The sequence below is a fragment of the Loxodonta africana genome, chromosome 1, assembly GCF_030014295.1.
Source record: "Loxodonta africana isolate mLoxAfr1 chromosome 1, mLoxAfr1.hap2, whole genome shotgun sequence".
NCBI lineage: Eukaryota > Metazoa > Chordata > Mammalia > Proboscidea > Elephantidae > Loxodonta > Loxodonta africana.
Window position 1 is genome coordinate 120,546,756 of NC_087342.1, and position 24,553 is coordinate 120,571,308.

At 37.1% G+C, this 24,553-nt stretch overlaps 1 protein-coding gene across 14 annotated transcripts in view; it reads right to left on the reverse strand.

Moving 5' to 3' along the window:
• The window catches only part of DST (dystonin), a 482,507-nt gene that overhangs the window by 65,777 nt on the left and 392,177 nt on the right, over positions 1 to 24,553 (reverse strand). For all 14 annotated transcript variants that reach the window (XM_023544665.2, XM_010586936.2, XM_064287505.1 and 11 more), the window contains 8 exons: positions 13,954 to 14,115; positions 12,327 to 12,497; positions 9,871 to 10,037; positions 7,443 to 7,602; positions 6,913 to 7,239; positions 5,998 to 6,082; positions 4,385 to 4,626; positions 3,085 to 3,291 (listed from right to left, as the gene is read on the reverse strand). In XM_023544665.2, coding sequence (XP_023400433.1) covers positions 3,085 to 3,291; positions 4,385 to 4,626; positions 5,998 to 6,082; positions 6,913 to 7,239; positions 7,443 to 7,602; positions 9,871 to 10,037; positions 12,327 to 12,497; positions 13,954 to 14,115 — 1,521 coding nt within the window. The remainder of the gene's footprint in view (positions 1 to 3,084; positions 3,292 to 4,384; positions 4,627 to 5,997; positions 6,083 to 6,912; positions 7,240 to 7,442; positions 7,603 to 9,870; positions 10,038 to 12,326; positions 12,498 to 13,953; positions 14,116 to 24,553) is intronic.

A 24,553-nucleotide genomic window follows, 5' to 3' on the forward strand; every position in this document is an offset into this window, starting at 1 on the left:
TTAGAAGTCAATATACCTCTGCGTTAGTGGCCTAAGAGTTCACAAAATCCCCATGCATTTGTAGAATTTCAAAGGACAGCTATCAGGCAAGTACTAACATTATAATGGCGACAGACCTGTGCACAGACAACCATACTACCAGGCAAAATGCAAAGGATCGTAAGAGAAATCTGTTTGGAAGACAGAGCAGCTAGCTATTTAAAGTTCAGTTTAAGTTAACCTGGTCATTCAAGGACAAAGCATTAAATCTACAAATTCGAAAAACTACCAAGTAATGCTCAAGGCACACATCCTCACCCTGTCACTTGTGTGGTTTTTATTTTTATTTTTTTGAGGGGTAGGTGGAGAAGGATGTTGGAAGGAGGTTTCTTTGGAGGAGAATTGGTAGATAAAATAAATTGTATGTGCTAAACGTGTGTCTAAAAAGGTGGACTGAGGTCAGATTCCATCCATATTCCAGATGAAGAAGAGATACAGAATGGTAGATGATTTATTTCTACACCATAAAACAGACAGTATAAAATATGTGACTAACATACAGGTCCTAAGATAAATTTCTGCACCATTCTTTTTAAATTTCATAGATGAATTTTCATTGGATAAACAGAAAACAAACATTTTAAGACTAAACTATACTCTGGTCCTAATTCTAAACATCTATAAATGGACAAGCTTATAAAATAATTTCAGTGTTATATTAGCTCCCTTAAAAACTTGAAATTATGATTTTAGAAACTATACTTTTGAGTATAAAACTAAATTTCTGCCAAACCTGAAAGATAAATACCTACCTCTACCCTTAAACTTCCCTAGAAAGTAGTGGTATTTCACGATCCTCTTAGTGTTGCATTCTCATGTCTCACAGTCCTTGCAGTTAGAAACATTCTCCTACATACTTCCCTTTAAACAATGACCCAGAACATCTTCCTTCAGATTACTGAAGAAAGTTAGAAATATGGATCACCTCTCTGGATTTTTCCTCCCTCAACAGTTTATAGGAGCCACTATAAAAACCCAAACCAGACCTGTTCCATCGAGTTGATACAGACTCATAGTGACCCTAGAGGACAGAGTAGAACTGCCTTATGGAGTTTCCAGGGAAAGGAGTGCCTGCCTGGTGGATTCAAACTGCTGACATTTTGGGTAGCAGTGGTGGCCACCAGGGTTTCCGGAGGCACTGTAGTTAGGCAGAAGAAGATCTGGATTAAATTCTAGTTACAACTCTGCCACCTAACTAGCCGTGGAACCACAGGCAAGTCACTTAACCCACCACATACTGCATATGCTCACCCAGCTCTAAACATCTGTGTGTCTGCTGAGCTTTACTGGAGGTATTTCACTGGACAGCCTTGCAAGTATTTCACAGGTATGCAGATATAAATACACACATGAACAACTCTAAGATACTGATGGCATCAGTATTGCTATACAACCTATTGGTAGTAAGACAATTTTATTACACACACTTTCTCTCTCCCTCTGTCTCATTCACATTCATCCAGTCTCTCTTTCTCCTAAAAGGCAGACCGGAAGGATATATACTAAATCGTTCGCCTACTTTTCTTCCATAAGTGTTTTGGTAAGTTTTTAAGAAAATCTCAATATTTTCTATAAGGAATAATTTTATCATGAAAAAAATCAACAAATTCCGCCAAACTCTAAACAGGGCCATGCAAATACATTCCTCAGACATGAATGCCCTCCCTCACAGAACTGTCTTAGGCAGGGCTGCTGCTATCAGTGTATTTCATCAGCTTTTGTGATTCCTGAACACAGCACTAAAATGAGAAGTGGAGCATTATGCTTTAGAACTACATAAATTACACTTTTATGGCAACTTTAGAAAATTAATTTTGGATGCATCTACAGAATCTGTTTGATTTGTGTTTCTTGCTTTTGGCTTGTATTAGTAAAAGCTGAGTCATATACGTTCCCAAGCTCTGCTCTAAAGTACACTGCAATATCACACTGACCCCCACACAGAAAGCCTGTAATAAGAGTCTGGTGACATAATATAAATACTCATAGAGATTGCTGTAAAAGCAAATCAAAACATGTACTATAAACTTCTATTTCTAGGACTTTGCTCATTGCCCACAATTCTCTGAGGAACTGTGGCTAAAGTTTAGGTGCCTATAAAATTCTCTGGAACTCTAAACTTTGTGTGAGGCCCAGATAAAACCTGTTGCCGTCAAGTTGATTCCGACTCATAGTGGACGCTATAGGATAGAGGAGAACTGCTCCATAGAGTTCCTAAGGAGAGCCAGTGGAATTAAACCGCCAATCTTTTGGTTAGCAGCCATAGCTCGCCGTAGCTCTTAACCATTGTGCCATCGGTCCAAGATGTTGTTTTTGTTAGATGTTGTCGAGTCAGTTTTGACTCATAGCGACCCTATGTACAACAGAACGAAACACTGCCTAGTGCCCCCTAATTGCCCCCCAAAAACCCAAACCCATTGTCATGCAGTCAATTCCAACTCATAGCAACCCCACAGAATAGAGTAGAACTGTCCCATAGGATTCCAACTGCTGACCTTTTGGTTAGCAGCTGAATACTTAACCACTGTACCACCAGGATTCCTGCAGATAGGTCAGATACTATAGTTTTCCCCTGCAGTCATCTTTGGCAAAAACTTCATCTTACCAACAAAATTGTTTCCTTTTAAGAAAGAATACAATCTCTCATTGCCATAGTTACATGTAAATGAACAGTTAATCCTGACTTACATGATAACTCAAAATATTTACTCACATTCAGATTAGGTTCAGAGGAAGCCAAGGAATAAAGTTAATGTTAGCAATATGAATATATAGACAAAAAGGATTTTGCTTAGAAGGTCTGATCTGGTAAGGATACATTTACAAAACAATGAGGCAGATGGCTGCTTACAATATAGAGATTAGCTGTGCCCTGCCACTCTGATGTAAAAGGAGCCCAGTCAAATTCTTTTCCAATCCACCCTTTCATTTTTGAAGCATAACAAATGAATGGAAACACTATTAAGAGATACCTTTGTTCAGATAAAGGCTTTGGAAACAAATGGAGAAAAGGTACTGCCTAGAAAACAACTCACGTGTCCCTACCTGCTGTGATCTCAGAATGGCGGCATCAATCTCCTCAACCTTCTGGGTGATGGTGTCGCTCACTAATCGGTAGCGGTCATTGTCCTCGGCCACCATCTTTTCCAGTCCTTCCCTGGCCCTCCATGGTACCAGTTCCAGTAAAGCACTGCTCACTTCGTTAAGGGAGTCCAATAAGGCTTTGTTGTTCTTAGCTTCCTTCTTTAGTTCCTGAAAATGGAATTAGGAAAATATACACATACTTGGATAAAATCTTGCTTAGGCTTTCCTTTTAACTGTTCTTGGGGCTAAGCCCCTTTGTAGGCCAATACTAACCATCAGTTTCAGTTAAGTTATAGAAATATTTGTTATTTAAAGCTATTTTGCAAAAGGCAAGTGTTTCCTAAGAAATTCCAAAGAACTATTTAAATGTAGTCATTTGTTATCACTTAAGCTTTTATCACTGAAGTGTAATATAAATATTGAAAATTTACAAAACAAAACCAAGCAAGTTAACATGTATTATTCTTTGCTTGCTGGTAACCAGATAACAGAAAAAAATTAAAAAAAAGAAGAAAGTCGAAGTGGGAATTAAGTGACCCTCAAAATGAGGACATACTGGCTTTAAACCATTCCAGCTGAATATTATGAGCCATCGAGTCTAACTGTGCTGACTCCCTTTCACTCACACGTGATCATACTTCAGGGATGATAAAAATGGAGGCTGATATCTTTGAAAATAAGAATGATTATTAGCATGGCCCTAAAACCAAATCCACTGCCTGATGAGTCGATTCAAACTCAGAGCAACCCTATAGGACAGAGCGGAACTGCCTCATAGGGTTTCCAAGACTGTAAATCTTTACAGAAGCAGACTGCCACATCTTTCTCCTGTGGAATGGCTGGTGGGTTCAAACTGTTGACCTTTTGGTTGGTAGCTGAGAGCTTTAACCATTACGCTACCAGGGCTCCTATTAGCATGTTAGTGTACTATTTTTGCGATATAATTAGAAAACTCACCTCATGCTACCCTTCTACCTTATAAACAAATATTGTTATTCCAACTAAATCACATGTTAACTCTGAAACAATAACCATTTTCCTCTTTGTTTTTCTCTTTTCATCATTTTAATACACTGTTTTCATCTCTGGGCTCCTAAAGTTTAAACAGCTGACATACTGCCAATTTCTGTTGGGTCCCTGCCCACCAAGGCATCCGTCAGCCTGTTAGTAATGCCGAGAGACAAATATCATTAAATTCCTATGTGAATAAGGCTCCCTAAGTGATAACAAACTGATCCAAAATGTTTAAATCAGAACATACTTTTTGTCTTGCTTGTGCTTGGCTTACTGCTTCTCCCTTCAGAACCTGAGTCTCAAATGAAAGTAATTCCACCTCCACTCTGTCCAGCCATGTGCGAAGCTCTTCGTGTGTGGAGTGCAGTCTCCTCGCCAGCTGTAGAGCCTGTTCCAGAGTCTTGGCTACGTCGGTGCTCAATTTGGTAATGTCTTTGTACCTTGCTTTAATCGCTTCCAATTTATCTTGAATTATTAAAACTTCATCACCTAAAATTTCAAAGATACGTTATTTCTCATAAAAAGAACAAAAGGGATTGGAAGGTCTCCTTAGACATCATTGTACGCTAATGGAACTTTCTGGGGGAAAGAAAAAGAGAAGTTTTTCTGAAGATGATCTAACCTAGAAGTCCTTTTCTAGGTTTTAATCCTTCCCAGGATTTCTGGCAAATCTGAACAGCTCTAAAAATACAAACATCAAAACTGGAAAAAGCGACAGTGTCTTTAATTATGTGGGAAACAGCACCTTTGCATCTATCCATATGATGCTTCCAGTTTTCAAAGTTTATGTGTTAAAAACTGCACGAGTTCAAATACTGACTTTGTGGCTGAAAAGCTGATTCATCTTGGCAAGATACTGACCTCTCTGAGCCATTAAATAGAGATTATTACATAGGGATATATGTGTTATTTTAAAGGGCTACGTGTACACACACATACTTACATAACAGATACATACATATCATCATTACATAGGGATAGGGAGAGAACTACCTCATATGGTTGTTACAAGGATTCAATGAGTTTATATTTGGTAAGTGTTTAGAACAATGCCTGGCATATGTGTGTACGTATATATGCATATGTGTATATGTGTATTCACATGTCTGTGTATGTATATATGTGTCACATATATATACAGGTGTGTGCAGATAAATGTCAAAAGTAATAAACTGGTCCTCATTATTCCAGTGTCTCATCACTTGCACTTACACACACACAAATTGTGCCCTGGGCTTCAGAATCATAGTTCAAAGCTTTAGATACTTTATTGAATTTCTCCAACTCATGATGAACGGTGCTTACCCCCACCCACAGACATACATGCTAAACTGGACAGAGGTTTGGTAAGACTTTCCTACGGCCAAAAGAATCACTAAAATAAATTAGTCTGTTTCAGTTGTTCTAAGGTCTCCTCATATAGCTTTTAGACCAAATTTATTTGTTTTCTGAGTGAGTTCAAATACAGAGAAAGGAAACATGGATATAGCCACGTGTGTGTCAGTACAATGCAATCTACCTAAAAAAAGAAAAAGGTCTCTAACCTATGTGCTCATCTTGAACAACTGCCTTCAACAAGTGGAAAACTAATGTAACTCCCTCATGGGCTTCTCTGACCACCTCCTGTGCCAAAGTGCTTTATGCTATGAGTAATACACAAACTTCCATTAAGAATCCAAGTGAGATCATAAGAAGTGAAAGCATATTCTGAAACTTCCCTTGATTGGTATTGAAAGGATTCTGTAGAATGAAGGCTTAGAGCGGCCCTAAAATTTTAAATTTTTCCCCCAATCCCTAAAACATTTTGAAAGCAATGCAGAATGCTGACTGCATGATTATTTGACGTGAAAGATCGCTCACCTGTTGTTTGTTTAAGGAGTTCTAAACCATTTAGTAATGCCTGATCTACATTTTGTTTCCTGAGTAGGATGTCCTCTTGCAGAACCTAGAAACACAGGCACCATTTTTATGTGAGGAAAAAGAAGTTTTTTTAGATTAGCATGAACATCAGTTTATCTGAGAAAACTTGCCTTAAGCTTCATAGAGATCTACTGGAGCAGTCATCTCAGATTTTCAAATATTCATTAGTGTTCCATTTTACCCCTCCTCTGTTCACCATCGTGACCCACAGCCCAAGTTTATCACAATTCACAAAACCCTCCTTTTCAGAATGTACTAGGACTCTATGAAAACAGGCTATGTGGAGATACTACAGAGTACTGGTTAATTACACAGCTTTGCATATAACAATAAAACAACAAAATTAAAAGTGAAAAAAATCTAGCTAATTGAAGAAATTCAATCTCTTTTTTAAAGTGATTTCACTTATAATAATCTATATATGCAGCCAGAGTCTTTTTGGGTACATCCAAAAAAAACAAAACAAAACAAAATCAACTTCCGTTGAATCAATTCTGACTCATAGCAATCCTATAGGATAAAGCAGAACTGCCCCATAGAGTTTCCAAGGCTCTATATCTTTATGGAAGCAGACTGCCACATCTTTCTCCCACAGAGCGGCTGGTAGGTCCAAACTGTCAACCTTTCAGTTACCAGCTGAATGCTTTAGCCACTGTGTTACCAGGGCTCCTTTTCTTTGGGTCCATAGATATATTTTGGTGTACATATATGCATATATGTGTATATACGTATATAGAGAGAGAGCATATAGATTAAACGAAAAATCACAGTGAACATAAAATAACACAGAAATAAGGAAGACTGAGAAAATAATGACAACAGAAGTAAAAAATAAAATAAAATAAATCAAAATACCAGAAGTTCAGACTGCTGCTTCCATAGCCCCTCAGTGCTGTAATCCTGGACTGACAGCTTGCTTAGCTTGTCATGTACTTCATTCAGCCAGTTCATCAGCTCAACTTCATCTTCCCCAAAAATCTTAGCATTACATAAGGCCTGCTGGAGGAGCTCAGACCTGCTGTGACTTTTCTCTTGAATCTCAATGTACCACACTTGAGAAGAGTCTAATTTATTCTGTACCATATCTTTATCCTCCCTGGAGCTCAAAACCTTTAAGGATTGGCCAATGCTAACAGCCTGGTGTAAATGTTTACTGTGATTGATGATGTCATCTTCTAAGGCCTAAATAAAGTTAAAAAAGAAGAAAAACAGAAAGAATGGACAAATAAAAATGAAAACATAAATGGAACTGAAGAATGACATTTGAAATGAATTTAATTTGTAATGATGCATAACACAACAATAGTACATAACTGAAATTTATGTCACAAAACCACAAATTAAATGGAAAGTTGAATCTTGCTAACATGTGATTTATATCTTACTTTGTGCTGTGCAATTTGTTCCTCAAGTTTAGATGCTTGGGTTCCTATGGGTTCACAATTCGCAAGCCTTTTTTCTATGGTTGTAAGCCATTCATTCAGTGGTTCTAAGGTTTCATGAAATTGCTGGGCTACCACTGAGATACCTTCCAACTGACGATTCCTATAAACGTGCCAAGATAGAGGTCATTTAGGGATGAAGAATGTGTGAAATATTCAACAAAAACCTTTAGTCATGCTCTTGCATTCTCTTCTAAACATTTTTTTTTTAATAGAAATCATCTAAATCTAAGGTTAAAATAAATTAGTTCTTCTATTAAATAAAATTAAACTTGAACAGAACAACTTCAATGACCTAAGGCTCATGAAAGTCTCAAGTAATCTTTGATAATAAAATTGTAATAACAATAATAATAATGACAACAATAATAGTAACAATACTGCTCTAATAACAACAATAATAGTGGTAACAGTAGGTAATATTTATTGAGCACTTGCTCAGAACTAGGCTGTTTTAAGTGCTTCTGTGTTGACTAATTGAATCAGAGTACCAGTTACTGAGATAGTTTGGCCAAACGGTCATAACTGGATTCAAGTTTTTGGAACGTACATAGCTTTTCCCTCCAATAGAATTAATTGTGATTCCTACTTTTAAAAAAGTATATATAAATATATAAAGGTATGTTTCCCAGAAGTAATAATACTCAACAATCTTTCATGGATTAAAAAATTTTGAATAGAGCAAAAGACTTCTTAAACTTGTATTTCTAGTGTAGATTGAAATGTTTTTCGAAATCACATGGTTTCCTCAGTTGCAGAGGTATCCATATAAGTAAAAACCTGCTTCCACTGTCCTCGGTTTTTTTCTAGGGCAAGTGATTTTGCTGGTCTGTATATATAGTACTTGACTCATTAGCGAAGCCTGAAAATCATTCCTACTGAGACCAAGAGTTGTTTTTGTCTTAATTTCTCATCATGTTTAATTCTTAGGGAATTATGATTTGACAAATTAGCTGTCTATGAGGACAAAGAGAATTGTAGAAAATTGGCACATGCTATTGAATATAATTTTCTGTACCATTATATCATATACTATATACATGTGCACATACTTAAAAGGAACTTTCAATTGAAATACATTTGATTATGAAAAGAACATGAATAAAATTACTATCTTGTTCTTAACTTCTGGATCATCACTGTCTATGACTCTTTTTTCTAAATTAAAATATTCAATCATCAGAATAAGTGGAAATAACTATTTTGTGATTAACATATAATTTATTACGATTTAAACTGTAAGTAGTAAATTTGCACGCAAATCATATGACCTACAACCCTCCATTAATACCATTGTGAGGAATGTTCTAGGCAAAGAAAACCAGAAATAGTAACAAAGCAAAGAGATTTAGACACTTGTTTATTAAAATTTAAAAAAACACTGAGAGTATCTTCCACAGCAGCTGAAGCATAACGTACTGGGGCATTACAGAGAAGAATTACTAAAGATGTGCTAACACATATTAAAGGACAATGTGAGATTTCTGGCTTCCTCAAAAGCACCTCACTCTGTGGTTCTAAAATTCGAGTTAACTCTACTCCATAATTTGAGATTATACAAATCCTTCTTGTCACCATTCCTGTTCCAAAGAAGGTAGGGATTTATGGAACACACTCATTCTGTTCATGGTTCATCTATTTTCAACCCAACCAGCCTACGTGGCTATACTTCAATACAGCTACTACGTAACACTGAGCAAAACAGTGCCGATGCAGAAAATAAAGAAATGCTGGTTGAGATTCTGTAATAAAAATAATGCTGAGAGCAAAAGCCCAGTGGAGCCCTGCTCTTGGCTTCCTGCCCTTCCTAAATTTTAGAGGAATTTCCACCTGCCTTGTTTCCTAGCTAACTGCTTACCCTTCTTTAGAATATATCCTAGCTGTCAATTCCCTGCCCCCAAAACAGGTTCTTCCTATTATATGTGCCCACAGCACCCTGTACTTTTGCACTGAAACACTCTTCACATTTTTCGTTACTTTTCAACGGCTATACACCCTACCAGACTGTACCCTAGCTGGGGGCGGGAATGATCTGTTCAGGTCACCTCCCATAAACCAAGGCCTGGTTCTGTGGCTGATGCATGGTAGGCATACAATCACTATGAATAAATGAATATATTTTCCCTGAGGTATATGGGTTTCTCAAGACACAGAGTTGGGGTGTATCTGGTCACTACAAGCCATCAATCACCATCAGAGGAATGGAGGAACGTGAGGTAACCACCACAGCCCTTGCCACCTATGTTCACATACCTGATAAACATAAAAAACACAGGACAATAACAATTTGAAGAAAAGCATTACCGAAATACAAAACCAGTATTAAGGTCACTGCTACTCATTCAAAAGAACTGGGAAGTATTTCGGTTACCTCGTTTCGGCTTTATTAAGCAATGCCTCCCATCTACTATCCAAGAGACTCAGCTGTTTCAAAATCTTCACTTTATCTGCAGGTTCTGCTGTTGTAGCAATTTTTTCTCCCTCTCGTTTGATTGCCTCCACAGTAGATTTGCGGTCATCCAACAATCTTTGAAGAAGCTTGAGATAAAACATTAAATGCCAACAAAGGAAAAGGAGTAATTGTATCAACATAAAGGACACCATATTCCAAGTACTTTTGATGTATGACAAAAATGTATATTTTGCAAAGATACACATCTAAAAGTATCTGAGAAGTGGGATTTAAAAAATAACTAATTTCCTTTAATAAATTCAGATTCATTAATATGTCAGACACTGTGGTACTTTTCAGAGTAGACAAAACTAATACTGATAAGACCACTAATCTCTTCATTATTAATTTCTGAGTATAAAACACTAGGGTAGAAGGTATTTTTTAGGCTAACTCCACTGATCTCAGGGAAAGTGCAAAATCTCCAGCATTATAATGAACTGGAGATGCTTAACCATCCAAAGAATATCTGCCCTTGTCAAGATAAAAACAACTATTATGAATCATTATCGTTTTTAAAGCCTTTTCTCATGTTAAATAACGCGTTATAAACAAGGAAGTTGAGGTTTCGAGAGGTAAACAACTTGCCCAGATTTTTGTTAGTGAGGCTAAAATTAGTGGCCAAGTCTTCTGTCTCTTGGCTCCTTTTACTAGGTGGGGCTACCTCCTAAAATCCTTTATGAGGATGAAAACTAAAAATGAGCCTTTAAATATTGTTTCCAAAAGGAATAAAGGGCGGAGCATGTCAGAAATCTCCAAAGCTACCTAATTGAGACTAATATTTCAGGATTTGGCAGCAAAACAAAATTCAATTTAATTTTAATTAAGCATTTCAAGAAGCCTAGAATGGAATATTTGACAGAGCCAGCCAGGACTCAGGATTACCTTGCTGTAATCTAATTAAAACAAATATTTCGTGAATAAGTGCTGAACACAGGCACTGTATTAACAACAATGAAGAAGGCACGTGAGTATACGACACTAAATACTCTGTTACTTCCTCAATCTAGTCCTGATAGTTAAAGGATAAGAGATTAGACAGTTACCCAGAAGCAACAAACTAAAAGAGTCTTCTCTCACTTTCATTTTGAGATCAAAACACCCAAAGCAAGAGGTAAAAGGAACATGTTTCAAAAGAAGGGTAAGAAACAAACACTCTTGACAATGGTTAGAGTCATTATATAATCAAAGTAAAACACAGATGGTTTGTGCAGCAGAGAAGCAATTAAGTGGATCGCTTTTGACAAACTCTCATAGCAAGGCCTCTAGCAATTAAGAAAGCAAAATCAACAAACAGGTTTTGTTGGCTGAACAGTTCATCAACTCTGAAAGAATAACAGAGGTTTAAATTAAATTGCAAATGGTAAGTTATATTATTTAAAAATTACATGAATACAATATGTTTCCACTTATGTTTCTTTAATCTTTACCTCTAAATCTATTTGTAGTAAATATAATTTCCCAATACGCTGGAGTTTCCAACGAAGAATTTTCAGAGAGATAGTACTGACTGTAATAATTATATCAAGCCTTTTACTACACTCCCTTCTTTTTAAAGTTCTCACCCAGGAGAAACATTTACCACTCTTGCTGTGTGTTAGGCCCTTCCCTTATGTCATTTCAAGTCATGGCTGACAAACAGTATGGATAATATCGGTAAAGGCCTCATAACTGACCACCACCAAGACATCATGGTCACAAGAAGTAGTTGTCATCCCTCTAAAGAGTAGGTCTTCCCAACTTGGTCCTTTTTAGTAGTGTCAAAAAACACAACAGTGCATTCCTTACTATAGATGACTCAAATATTTACCTCTTTAATATAGATTGAACCATAAGAAACTGTGGATATTTGACCTAAAGAGAAGACAATCTTCATATGGATCAACCTAACATATAAGAGAACAATGTCCAAATGACATCTTTTCAGGGAGGTCTTCCTTGACTTCCTTATTTTAAATAGCATACCACCTTTCCCTCCACTCTAGCACTTCCTGTCCCCCAATCCCTGCTCTGTCGCTTCCTAATTTCAATCCCCCATTCCTGCTTTATCACTTTCTACCTTATCATAATTTTCTTATTTACTTTCTTTATTGTCTCTCTCTCTCTCCATCTGTGTTTCCCTTCCCACTAGACTTTAAACTCCATAAGAAGCTTTTATCCTTTTTATTTATTGAAGTATTCCCAGCACCTGGAACAGTGCCTGATCCCCAGTATCAGTCCAATAAATAGTTGTTGAATGATTAACAGAATAACATCTAGAGCAGCAATGCCCAGTTAACCAGGATATCCTATTAATATAAAGAGTCACCAGGTAAATTTATGCTCTCATTATTGAAATTTAATATGAAACACAACACAAGCACCACTTAACTTACCTTTTGCTCTTGTATCTGGGCTTTCACCACTTTGAACTCGGCCGATGGGGGTTTCTGATTGGCCACAAGCTCCTCGGTGTCCACCATCCAGCTAAGCAGGGACTCCAGGGCATCCTGGAACCTCCCACAGTGCAGCAGGGCCTCCTGCAGCTGGGCCGCTCGTTGAGCCACCTGCAAAGTGCCCATTGCCCCAACTTATTTAGTTGTTTCGTAAGATAATGAAATATGCCCAATGGACGCCACTTTTTGTGCTCATTTTCCCACTTTGTCACAAATTTTCCTTTCCTTTTCATTTAAAACTTATCCAAAGTATTGGTAAGTGAATCAAACTGTAGCATCTAAACCATGAAAATAAGGTTACCATCCCAGTCAATGTAGAAGACTGAATCTTTAAGATTTTGGAAATGTCTGATAAGTTTATGATTAGCAATGAAGGATTAAAATATTTCCAGGTTACTGCAAAACGCAATGCATTAGTCATTTTTATCATTATCCCTGGTATCCATTTTATTTCCTACTCATAAATATCAGAAATAATGAAGACCAAAATTAAAAAAAAAAAATCTATTATAGTAGGGAGAATCAGAATTATTACCTTCTACTAGGCAAAATTACTATCAAGTATTTGATTAAATTCCGCTTGTTCCAAGCTCTAGAGTCCTTTTTCAACAAACCAGGTCCTTTGTCTTCTAGTAAGTGGAGTCTCCATGCCCCACATAGAGATATCCTATTGCCCTTCTCAAAGATCTTTTCCTTTTGGACTGAAAAAGTAGTTGGCAAGATATTTAAGCACTATGGAATATATTTACACCTGACTCTGCATTCTAATTGTGTTTAAGGAGCACAACAATATGAAATGGATTTTAAAGAATGATAAATGTAGTTTTAAGATCTGGAAACTGCTTCAGATTTCAACACAGAGAGAATATCAATAACAGATCAACAGTGCCATCACATAACAATATTCTGGTAATTTATATGAAAACCTGTCACTATGTCTCAGAGTTATTTCCTTAAGATAACAGAGCATTTTTTCCAGTATTTTCTCTCCTGGAAACTCAGAGATAGGTAGGATCTACTTCTTAAAAGAAAAATAATATTTAGAGTTAAAGGTCATAGTGGGGGTTGCAAACTCTTAAATCCAGGGCTAATAGAGTACCTTTGGCTTGCACAGTATTGACCTATTATACAATGTAATATTAGTTGCCAGCACTTGAAAATTGGAATTTTTCACATAAAAAATGAGATTTCTAGGTACTTTTGAAAGTAAGTGGGATATTTGGCAAGAGTGAGCCTACATCCCTATGTGGCAATGATTTGCTAGAGCCAGGTAGCTACTGTATCCTTAGAGGTATGTGTGCTCTCTCAGCACAGGGCCATGGTCATAGCCCACCTGCCATCATGCTCTATCAAAAGTCTAGAAGTGACCTGTTTCACCCAGCTCACTTCTTTCACTTAAGCTCCCTACCTACCTCTTGTTGGCGCCTGAGTTTGGGGCCTCCACATAAAAAAAAAAAAAAAAGGTAGACACGTTTAGAGAAGTTCAGCTAGTATAAATATGATTAATGGTCACAATAAATGCTATGAATAATAATCAATAAAAACAACAAGGGTGTGAGAAAATTACCTTCTTGTTGAGGGTCTTCCAGCGGGTGTTGACATCATCAAGGTCATGCTCCAACCCCTGAGTGCTGGTGCCTTTAGCAGCACTCTGAATAAGGCCTTGACCTAACCAGTTTACATCTTGCTGTTTAACCTGCAAGGGTTCAATCTCTTCTTTCTGGAATACCTGCAGTTAGAACAACAATAATTATTGGAATTCCAGTTTCTAACAACCACCAAATATAAAATAAACAATTTTTCAGTCATCAGGTATTGGAAACTATCAATTAGTCCAGCAGTAAAGATAATTTCTGCTACCTATTCATAGCCACCATATGAGTAACAGCAAGAGCAGACTAAATATAAATTCAGGGTATTGTCAAAACAATTCAGAAATATTAAAGATATTCTCAATACATGTAATTCTAAGTGTGCTGCTTCATTATTATAGCACTAAAAATTCCCTATCGTCCCAACTTAACTCTAGCAAAAGGTTTATGGAAAATGCTAAAGAGCAAAATGATAAGATGGGCCGAAGATGCATCTACTGGGCAAGGAATCCTTACAGGCTCTACAAGGATAGCCGCTGCTTGTTGCCAACTGAAGGCTGAGGCTCAAAGTGGAAATGTAGAATCATTGCCAGGGAGAGGAGGTAGGCCAAGAGGCCAAATATATTGTGAGCCAAAAAACATGAATGGGAAAGGAGATAAGATATAAGCATGCACTGCAATAATATGGATCCCAACACATCTAGACCCCTACATGCCAATCAAGGTGCCAGTGGGCTTCTAAGAAGCTAGGAGTCCTCACTCCATGGGCCTGATCATGCACATCACCAGTACAATAACTCTGGTTACTCTTTGATGACTGCTGCCTATGCCTACACTGCCAGTATAGGTTTCTAACCCATCTCTCCCCCTCTCTCCACCTATCCAATATATGGCTCCCCAGTTGCCTGTGATGGGCAAAAGATTTAATATGTTAGATTAAAATGTAATTTCCTAAAAGCAGAAAGTTCTGTCTGATTTCCTTAGAGTAGTTCTATATCCTAGGGCTAGAACAGAACCTAACATGTAATAGGTACCCAGCAATTATCTGCTGAATGAACATCAATACAGAAAACTATATTTATATCTCAGGGGTGGATGACGTCAACTTCTTAGCAGAAAATGCTGGGGATAGATGGTATCACCTCCTTAATACATAAATACAAATGTTTTTAATACGAGGAAAATCGATTATTTTTACCAAGGAAGGAAAGTTTCAGATAGATAATAAGTTTGGGGTTCTATGTTATTATACTGAAGGACACTATATAAATATAATCAATAGTCCAGGTGAATGGGCAGTAAAACAGAATATGTGAAAACATAATAAAGGTAAACATTAAAATAGCTCCTAAGCAAAAATTACAGGCACATTATGGAAAATAATTCTGAAAGATGTAAAGACTGCAAAGCAACAAACTGTCCAGACTCTGGCTCAAGGCCTAACACACAGGATACTCCTGTGTCATTAAATGAATGAATGAAGCCACAGCGAACAAATGATCATTTCCTCTATAAATCTCTTCCTAACTAAAAGCCTAAGCCGCTGCTTGCACTGATAACCCACATAGACAACTTCCACACTGGTTAATTGTTTCTGCATAACAAAACTAAATATATATGAAAATCAGTTATATGTAATCAGATAAATAATGAGAATTCCCTGAATTATTGAGAAAAGTCATAAGAAGTGTTTATAATTTTTTAAAAAGTTATAATTTACCTAAAAAGTCAACAGAAAGTTGCTGCAAGGTGGTGAGGATAGAATTTGATTCCATTTCTTTTCTATACTACCTTTTAGTTACTACTTCTTGGAACTAATGGTTGTAGCTGTTTTACTACTTCCCCAAAAAAAAAAGGAGGGGGGGTATTTTAGAAAACTGCCAAATTCTTAATTCCCTGATGCTGTATGGTATAGAAAGATTCAGGGTAAGTAAAGTTTTACTCTCCCTCTCATATAGTTTTCAGGATAAAAATTAATCTAATATCCTCATAAACTGCCTTAACCTCTGATCTTGGTTTTAAAAAGGAATCAATTTTAGGTTATGTATCAAAGCAGGTCTAAGACAGTGAGTCTATGGTAATTTTCTAAAGTGCTCCAAAAAAATATACTGAGGATTAAAAATAACTATTAGGGAGTCTATATACTCCTAAGAGTTTAATTACTTTCTACAAAACCAAAAAAACCAAACTCATTGCTATTGAGTCGATTCCAACTCATACCTATCCTACAGGACAGAGTAGAACTTTCCCATAGAGTTTCCAAGGAGCACCTGGTGGATTCAAACTGTTGCTTTTTGGTTAGCAGCTGTAGCTCTTAACCACTACGCCACCTGGGTTTCCGTTTTCTACAAATAAACTGCAAAGTCCTTTACAGAAAAAAAAGTACTCTGTTAATTAAGCTTGTAACGCATACTCAAGGAAAAGTCATCGTTGACTATAGCAATTATTTCTCAGACTAAGAAGAAGCATTTTTCTAATACTGTTTAGATTCCTTATCTCTCAGTTGTAACAAAATACCTTCTTCACCCTAACCTAACCCATAAGCACATAAAGAGAAGCTTAAAATAAAATAAAATTACCTCTGAGGCAAAGTTTACCAGAAGAGTTTAGTATAAGTACTAAAATAGCTGAACTTGAATCTGAGTGGGAAGAAAAAAATTACAGGCTTGACAAACGACCTCTACTTATTACAAGGCTGTACCCTTTAGTTTCTTACCTCATTCACCACTCACAAAAAGTTAAGAACTATAATGACTGCAAAATACAGCACAATAACTTCTCTACTTCCACGTGAAGAGCTATTGAGAGAAAAATTTCAGCACATTTAAAAAGTCCTTAATTTGGGTACTTTGCAGACCACAACAATATAACACTTGGTTTGTACCTTCATGAATAAGTCTGTCAAGCCTCCTAAATCTAGTATAATATAACTGCCCTTAAATGGCAGTGTCTTAAACCACAATTTGTGTAAAAGCCCAACGTTAACATAAATTCACAGTGGAGGCATTTTAAACCAGGGAGAACTGCTACCGTCTGCACAATAAACAGCAGGACCCTAAACAGCTGGGAATAATCAATCTTCTAAACAATGGCCTCTAATCAGCTTGTTATAACGACCAACTTATCAATCAATATCTGGCATCTCACAGGGTACTAGCCAAACCTCTAAAATAGAAGACTGGATTCGATCATTATAAGAAACGCCAGAGGCCACTTTGCTAACAGAACCACAAACTTTTGGCATTTCAGAGTTTCCCGTTTCCATTAATTACCTGGACTGACTGAAAGTCATTAAAGACTGTGTCCAATATTTCTGCCTGAGCCCTTGTTTTTTTAGGAGCTGCTTTCTTTCTTACTGGAATGAATTTCGGGGAGTACTTCCTATGGATCACCTCCATATCCTGGGCAGAAAGTGGAGCCTCCACTTCCTCTTTAGATGCTATGTTGGATTCTTCTGAATCATACAATGTCAACGTCACATTTTCTATTAAACTTGTGCTACCATAGTCTACGTCATTCTTCCCCAGATCTGTATGACAGAGACCTAAATCCTGAGGAGAATCATTCTCAAGTTGCCTGTTCTGTACTGTGATTTTAGATTCTCCTGGTCCATATGACTTCTCTTCTCCAGGTTCAAAAATGTGCTCATTTTCTCCATCTCTTAGCATAATTAATGGGTCACACTCTCCAGTGCTCTCTTTCAAATCATCCTGCAGGCAACTGTTTTCACCATGGAGTTTCCTTTGACCAATTACACGTTTTGCTTCCTCTAGTGGAGAAGCATCACGTAGAATCGTTTTGAAGTTTTCATCAGGATGGGCACTTCTATATGAAAGCAATGGGATTTTCTGTTCACTAATGGAATTAACAGAAAAAAAGGGTCTATATTGCTCTGCTATATGAATATCTTCAGCAGAAGACAAGCTTCTAATTCGTGACTGGTCTCCAGTTAAAATGCCCTGTTTGTCCTCCCTCTCTGCTGGAGGACTGCATAAACCAGAGTCATCCTCCTCGGAAGTCAGAGAATTAGTACCCCATCTGTACTTGCTGGCCTTGGTAACAGCATCTGCCACATCAGTAGGTTCAACAAATGAGCTTTCACTTTTGTTTGCATAATCCATAAAATTGGCCGGAACAAACATTCGCCATGACCTTCTATGCTCTTTCTTTTCTGCATGAGATTTGGCTTTGGGTAATCCTGTGGTTCGAATGATATCACTGTTTAGCTTGAGTGCATCAAAAATCATCTTTTCATCTAGTTTGTTAGCTTCACGACCTCTCAGCTCAAATACACTGGAAGAAGTAAGGGCACCGTTAGAGCATAGAGAACTAACATCCAGTGTTCTGTGACTGTAGGGTAAAGTCCGATCTGTAAAATGCCTGGAAGACAGGCTACCTTTTGAACCAGAGTCTATCTGTTCATTTAGTCTAACAGTATCATAGATTGACCGCTGTGGCACGTAACAGTCTTCAATGTTTAGGTCCTCCTCTTCTTCACCCTTCCCTACACATGGGGGATTCTGACGTAAACAGTCCGGTCTGCTGAGTGGCTTCCCCATTTTGTAGATAGTTAAAACAAAAATTGCAGCTCTTGACACAGAAAATAAGAATTAAGGCAAAGCATTTTTTAAGAAAGTATACTTCAGAACTACTACAAAGTGTCCTTAGCATCAAGACACATGTTCATAAAATATCTGTCATAATACATGAGGTGTTTAGGTCATCATCAGTGCATCAGTATAAATGCAACCATTCTTTTACCTGGATGTTTTTAGAATGATTCTTAAAAAAATAAAGTGCATTAAGAACAGAGAACAGAAATCTCTTTCCTCTGCCTCCCCCAAATCCTCAGTTCCCTTTCACAAACTCTAAAACACAGAAAAACAAACACACACACATTTAACAGTGGCTCAAACACTCAAAACATTCCTTTGTCAGCCCATTTCCCTTTTAAATCTAATTTTGCATGTAAGAGATTCAGATTAAAACTTCCAAAAGGACAAGCATTCCAGCAGGCTGAAGGTTAATTTCAGCAGACCTCTAGTTAACTGTAATCCATTTAAGGACAGTTTGCAAAACCCCATCTCCTTTATAAATAAATCATGCTTCTGAAACTTAAAAGACAGGCACGGGGACCACGTATTGTTCAGATCAAGGCACAGCACAAATCCTCAGGGCAAAATAAGTTACGTCTTACAACTTCTAAGAGAGTTATGATTTTCCTTTAATTTTCGGGAGAGTAGCTATAAATAATCTTGATTCAAAAGGCAGTTTTTCGTCCCATATTAAGCTTCTTCGAGAAGATTCAGAACTAACCAAAGGAAAAAAAAATCAGAATTTTGGACAGCCAGGCCAGTACAATCCAGCAACCATTTTAAGTAAACAGAAGGCATGGTGTATTACAAACTCCCCTTTAAAAAAAAAAAAAAGAAAAAGAAAGTCGTTTCCAAAGATTCTTATCCGGTCCCCTTTAAGAAGGCTTATTCCACCTGAGGCAATTGCAGCAAAGAGCTTGGCGGCGGTTTCCTCAAAGGCACAGGCTGCGTACGTAATTCACATTCAGTTGAAAATCAAGAGACTACTCTTATCCTTTGAAACTGTCCAACTGTGGCCGCAGTTTTGCCTTCATTTTAGCTACAGCTGAAGAGAGAAGGAGGTGGCGGTGGAGGAGGCAGAACAGAACTCCAGCAGGGACCTCCTGCGCTGTCCCGGACTCCTCAGAGCAGCACGGTCCCGGGCAGACATCCTCCCAAGCCGGGGCACTTGCAGCAATGCACTCTTTCTTTGGGCAACATCTCCTTGTCCCTTTGCCCACAATGCTCCCAGCTCTCTATCACCGCGGTGCTACGCCCTCCCGTGACTTAACTTCGCAGTCATCTTTTCTTTTACTCCTTGCCTTGTCTGGGAGCCGGCAAGCTGTTTCAGGGGGAGGTACCTAGAGGCTGTGAGGCTGCAATGCAACAGCCTGGTGGTGACATCAGCGCAAATCAGAGTCCTGGAACTGCGGAGAGGGGCAGCCTGGGTTCAGAGAAAGCTGAAACCCCACCAATTAATTCTACATAGGAAGAGATAGATACCCTTGCAGAGGCAGAGCCTGGCACCAGGAGCTCCTCGAAGAAATCATTCTGTGAACTCAGAGACCACGCTCATTTGAATATTAAATGACAAAAGAGGACTAACCAACTGCCCATCCTTCAGTAGAAACCAAACTGTCACACAATGAAGGATCTCTATTACTCAAGTAGTGTCTGCTATGTGACCTGCAGACCCCTTTGAAGTTGAATGTTTTCTCATTCCCTTTTAAAGCCCAAGTTCAAGAAATCTGTTCCTGTGGGTAAATTAGTCTATGGGCACAGTGCTCTGAGTGCTGCTGACATGAATATTAGTATTACTAATTTTTTTTTTAATAGCCATATAGTTCTCTTGAGGTTAATGCAACACGGAGGCAAAGATCAAGGGGCAGTACGGCACGCTAGATACATGTATACACACATCTACAGATTTTTACTTCTTCAACAAACAACGTTTTGTTTAAAACAATGTTTTAAAACATAATTGGAAAATAAATTCAGCAAACTAAACCTTACGTTTTGTGGGAATAATTAAAGTTTCGCTTAAAGTCTTCCATTCTTTGTTTTACAAAATAAACAACATTGCCAGTGCAGCAGATAAAGTTACACATTAAGGCAGACTGCCTTTTTTTTTAAACTCAAAAAATAATCATTTGAATGTGAACAAAACTGGGCTGACAACAAGTGAAGCAGGAAGTTCTAGGAAAAACAACTTTGTACTTTCTCTGATAATTTAATAGCAGAGACTCTGGGAGGGATTTTTTTTTAACCTCTAATGATAAAATATTATTTCAAAATTATTTTTATAAACCTAAAAGCTGAATCTTTAAAAAAATCTTTTCATAACCAAACCTTATAATAGGTAACTTGGCCTTTCAAGAATTGAGATGTAATTCAGTATGTGGCCATCATTATGTTGAAATTATACATATAGCCATCTAGGAACAAAAAAAGATACATAAATGCCTATCAACACCACAGTATCAACACCCATTCTTCAGTCAGGAAGTACCCAATTTTTCAGTCAACAAGCACCCAATCCTGATGTTAAGTACACAGGCTGTTCTGAGGTGCTGATAACAGAAAGAAAAACATGCACATAGCTGCCATGTTTGAACAGTGGTTTGGGTACCGGACTGAGAATTAGTAGAGATCAAGTGTTTTATTCCCAACTGCCACTATCTTGATATGCAAGCCTGGAAGGCTACTTATTTACAGCAATATTAACAATAAAGTTTCCATGAGATCTGAATAAGTACCATTCTCTAAACTTCATAAGAAAGAAGTGTCACCAATTCAGTCCACTTTAAACTGTAACTTTTAAATAATTCACAGATTATTCTACCGTTACATGAAGCTGAGTAACATGTAACCTTATATTTGAAGTTGACAGTATGTTTTTAAAACTACGTGGATAATTCATTAATAAATTCAATCATTCAGCAAACTGTGCTGTACTCTCTACGTGCCAAACATGAAGGTAAGCACCAGAGAAATGATGGTGCACGAAAGAAATGCAGTTTCTCCTGCCCTTACACAACTCACAATTGCCTGGGGAATATGGATGGGAAAAAGGGCACAGTACAATTTGGAGGTAGGGCGTGCTATGGGAAAATGTCCTCCAGTTGATTATGTTCAAATACAAGCTACGTTTAATAACTGAATTCCTATTTTATTAAACCTACTTCAACTAATTGTTACATCCTAATTCAAATGCAAATTTCTGCTATTAATGTTACAGTGATGTTTATGACAATAACTTATATATACCTTTGTTACTTAAAACTACATTCCAATGACATATCTGGATAACATAATAGAACTCTTATAGTTTATCTTTTCCTCCTACTTCGGTTTATACAGCTACTTTAAATGTAATAGTCTCTACAGCTAATAAAATCAAGATTTATTAAACTGTATTACATATTAATCACGACATCTAGATCTCTCACATTTTCATAATGAGAGAAATAGAAGCTTTGCTGAAATACACTCAACACTATTACTTAATACATACCAAAATCACATTAAAGTTCTCAAAAATGTTATTTTGCTTAAAGCCTATTAAATGTAATCCACTTAAATTATCTCCTAAAGGCAGGTGATTTTGGAAAAATACAATTAAAATAGTAATACTTTGTCATTTCATACTTCTAAAGTTAAATGAAATCTTTAGAAAAGAAAGTTCCAGAAAAATTTTACGACTAAATGCAGTCATCCACTTCATAGAAAAGTTGGAGGACTAATTTTACTAAGAGAAACATGGAGTTTTTAGAGCTGAAAGATCACTTGGAGATACTATGAAATTCAACACACATTATGAGGGGAAAACTCAATGTACCTAAATGCAGTATTACCCATGAAAACTGATCAAAGTATCCTCCTGGCCCAATAGTTCCTAAAGTCTGGATTACAAACCAAACAAGAGATATGTGTTTTGGGCTCCGAGTACAAAAAGAGGCCTCGTGAGCAGCAATTTCTATTGTTTCTTCTAAAATAGATGAGCCATTTGGTGAATAAAACCAAAAGCTTGCTATATTTTCAGTTTTCAAAATAATAAACTTCTTCACATACATGGCTAAAGGGTTTTCAGGGTATGCATCAGAGTAAATATGCAACTGCTATCTATTTCAGTGGAAAACAGTTTATGTTTAAAAGATAATGAAATACTAATCCAGATCCCACCATGAAAGTAAATAAATTTAGAAACAATAGGTTTGTTGTCTGAAATCCAAAATAATAAGCTTATCTTGAAGGGATTTTAAGTAATATCTTTAATAAACACTTGCTTATTTTTCCTGTAAATTACTATAATACTAAACCTATACTTTTCGTACATCTTTGATGAGGTTTTCAGGTGACAACAGATACAAAACATCCTACGTAACAGAAACCTTTATTAATTAAAACATACATATCTATAATTTCTAGAAGTTCGGATTTAAAAAAAAAGCCATCTACCAAGTAAAGCCAAAATGTGTTAGTGACCTCAATTTCTGTCAGAGAAACAAGAAACCCAAAACCTGAAAACACTTTCATATTGAAATACTGACAAAAGAGACAAAGTAATCTTGAAATTAAGAATGTCAAAGATACTTGAGAACAGGATATGACAAGATGTTTTCTTAAGGTATCCTGGTTCTTGAACAACTGTAAAAGCTTCTCAATTTATAATCACAGCATTAACCTAATAATAGACTAAAAAGGAAATAAATGAGGCTTAAATATTTAAAAACCACTTACTAGTCAAATTTTCTTACCAAGAATCCAATGTGTAATTCTGTAATAACAAAGCAAATTTTCTCCCTCTCTCTCTCACACACACATACCTTTAAGTAATTTTCTGTATTAGTAAATAAGTTACATAGATCTCCTTTTAACTAAGGGAGGCTCATGGTAATAGTAGATGCTACAGTTTGTCTCTCTTTATGGATCACTTTAAAATGGTGATCGAGGTTTTGTTTTTTAAATCTGAACTAACAACAACACAAAGGAAATAAAACCAAAACAAAATCTTATGTTATAAAATCTCTGTCTGGAACCACCCCCATAACAAGTTACTTTAATTCCTTAATCTTATACAACTATCTGAAGCAACAGAAGGCAAGAGAAGTTATGTGACATAAAGGATCAAAGCATTAGTTAGCAGCAAAACCGAGAAGAGAACCCACATAGCCAAATGCCCTCTTTGCAGCCCTTTCAGAGCAGTAGGGTCTATTCCTTGTGTGATGTAGGAAATATCCATTATACCTAGTTTAAAACTGGTATGGGAGACAGTACAAAGCAGCACAGTACTTTTCCTGCCTCCAAGCATCCAAAGGCTAACCATTTGCTCAAATTCAAATAGCAAACAGTCACTTTTTATTTTTTCTGCAGGTCCTTCAAATGCAAATCTTTGGTTCTCTCAGCAGTTCTAGGTGTTTTTCAAACGTAAATTCTGGGTGGGGCTCAGGTTTTAGACCTAAGCCCTTGCTCTATACACAGGGCTACCGCATCCTATCGGCCTGTGATTCCCTCAGGCAAATTCTAGTTCCTCTTTTAGTATATCCAATCAAGTTCGAAGGTGGAGTTACACCCTCTCTGTAGCCTTTAATACCTAATATTCACTTCTATCATATGTTTAGGTTTGCTTTACAACACTAGGTAGGAGAAACATTCGCTATCTTTAGTACATTCACCTAAACACATAACCCTTCTAAAAACATTCCAGTTTCAGCTTTTCCCCTCCACACCTTAATTACATTGACATTCATATGCATATGGCCTTGTGCCTCTAGCTCATTCTGTTTATCTGGCCTGGCTTTTGTCCCAGGCCACTCCAGTTGCAGCTTAACTTTCCTCTCAGCCATTACAGGTAACAACAATCAAAGTAATCACCTGGGTCCACTCATGAGAGTAGACGTGGGGAAATGTACCAGTGAAGAGACAGGGTAAGTTTGGACATGGTCCACTGGCCCCCACTGACCTAGGGGTTGAGAGAGTGATAGGAAGGGTTGGCTGGTCA